General features: G+C 62.5%; 1 protein-coding gene across 1 annotated transcript in view; it reads right to left on the bottom strand.

The window, feature by feature from the left end:
• Nucleotides 1–236, bottom strand: part of Msh6 (mutS homolog 6) — a gene marked incomplete in the record, with an annotated part of 20,110 nt that extends 19,874 nt beyond the window's left edge. Inside the window, 1 exon segment of the mRNA XM_013517569.1 lies at nt 1–236. Coding sequence (XP_013373023.1) covers nt 1–136 — 136 coding nt within the window.
• Between the last annotated feature and the right edge of the window lie 1,086 nt (nt 237–1,322).

Genomic DNA, 1,322 nt, shown 5'->3' with positions numbered 1-1,322 from the left:
CCGCGTCTCCGCCAGGCACAGGGGCGGCCCCGCGGGTCGCGCCGCCTTCGCGCGGGGCCCTGGCTGGGCCCTTGCTGGAGTTGCTCAGCGCGGTGGACTTGGGGAAGAAGCTATACAGAGTGCTCTGCCGCGACATAGCGACAGTCGGCCAAAGCCAACCGCTCGGCCGGGCCGGGCGCCCAGAGACGCCGCATCCACCGCGCGCGACTCCTGCTGGCGGGAAACTGGGGGCCGGGAGGGCGCGCCGTCCGAGGACCCGGGCCCGGCGGCCAATCGGGAGGCGGCGTGCCGACGTGGGCGAGGAGGGGCTGGCGCGGCGGAGCGCGCGTTCTGTAGGCCCCGCCCCCGGGCGCGCCGCTACGTGAGGGGCGGGACTAGGCGGTGGAGCGGCGAGCGCTCTGTAGCCCCGCCCCCAGGCGTGCGCGATCCGGGAGGGGAGGGGAGGAGTGAGCAGCCGTGGCCGCGGGGATGGCGCTAGGAATCCGCCGGAAGCGGTGCACTGCCCCGGGCGGTCCGAGGGTGCGGGAGTGAGGGGGTGAAGCAAGGTGAGGACTCCTCCGGCCGCCTAACCTGGGAAGGGCGCCCAAAATTTAGTCAGATGCCTGCCCCGCCTCGCGTCCACGTTGAATTCTCCAGGCGCTACCCGTAGTAGGAGCTTGTAAATGCTAAATGAATGCTGAGCTTCAGCCCTGTGTGATCGGATCAAAAACCTGCACCTGCGTGCTGGGGCGAGCTCAAGGGTGAGCGCCTGCCTCCTGCGCGGGCCCTGCGCGCTCTCCCCAGTTTCAAAACAAAATCTTGCAGCTGCACGTAGCCTTCTTCTCCCAACCACTGAACCAGGCGACAGATTTAATCCTCTCAGTCTCTGACGGTCTGCTTGGGTGCTCGATCCCTCAGCTGAGTAGGATTGAGTTGGGTTTCTTGTGAAGTTCAGGCCGGCCTTGAGCTATGTAGTCCTCACTGCCTTCTAGTCCTCCTGCCTCAGCCTCCTGAATTTGGGATTATAGAAGCGCAAAAACCACACCTGGCTCCCACGTGTGGTGGTTTGGTTTGTTTCTTTGTTTTAGAGACAAGGTCTCCTTATGTAGTTAGGCCTTGAAGTCAATACATATGTGCCCAGGCTGGCCTGGAATTTGCAGCTGTCCTCCTGCCTCAGCCTCCCAAGTGCCTGTTCCATAGGTGTGTACCACCACACCCAGCCCCAGGTATGTTTTAAAAAGCAGAATTTTTCAGGGTTGTAACTGTAAGGGTCGTGACACTCGCCGCGTGAAGGAAGACTCCAAGAGACGCTCTCTCATGCAAGAAGCAAGGGGATTTTTATT

Source organism: Chinchilla lanigera, unplaced genomic scaffold (assembly GCF_000276665.1).
Source record: "Chinchilla lanigera isolate Chin_1 unplaced genomic scaffold, ChiLan1.0 scaffold00040, whole genome shotgun sequence".
In the NCBI taxonomy this organism is placed as follows: Eukaryota; Metazoa; Chordata; class Mammalia; order Rodentia; family Chinchillidae; genus Chinchilla; species Chinchilla lanigera.
The sequence above is the reverse complement of the archived record's forward strand: the minus strand, read 5'-3'. Positions and strand labels throughout refer to the sequence as shown.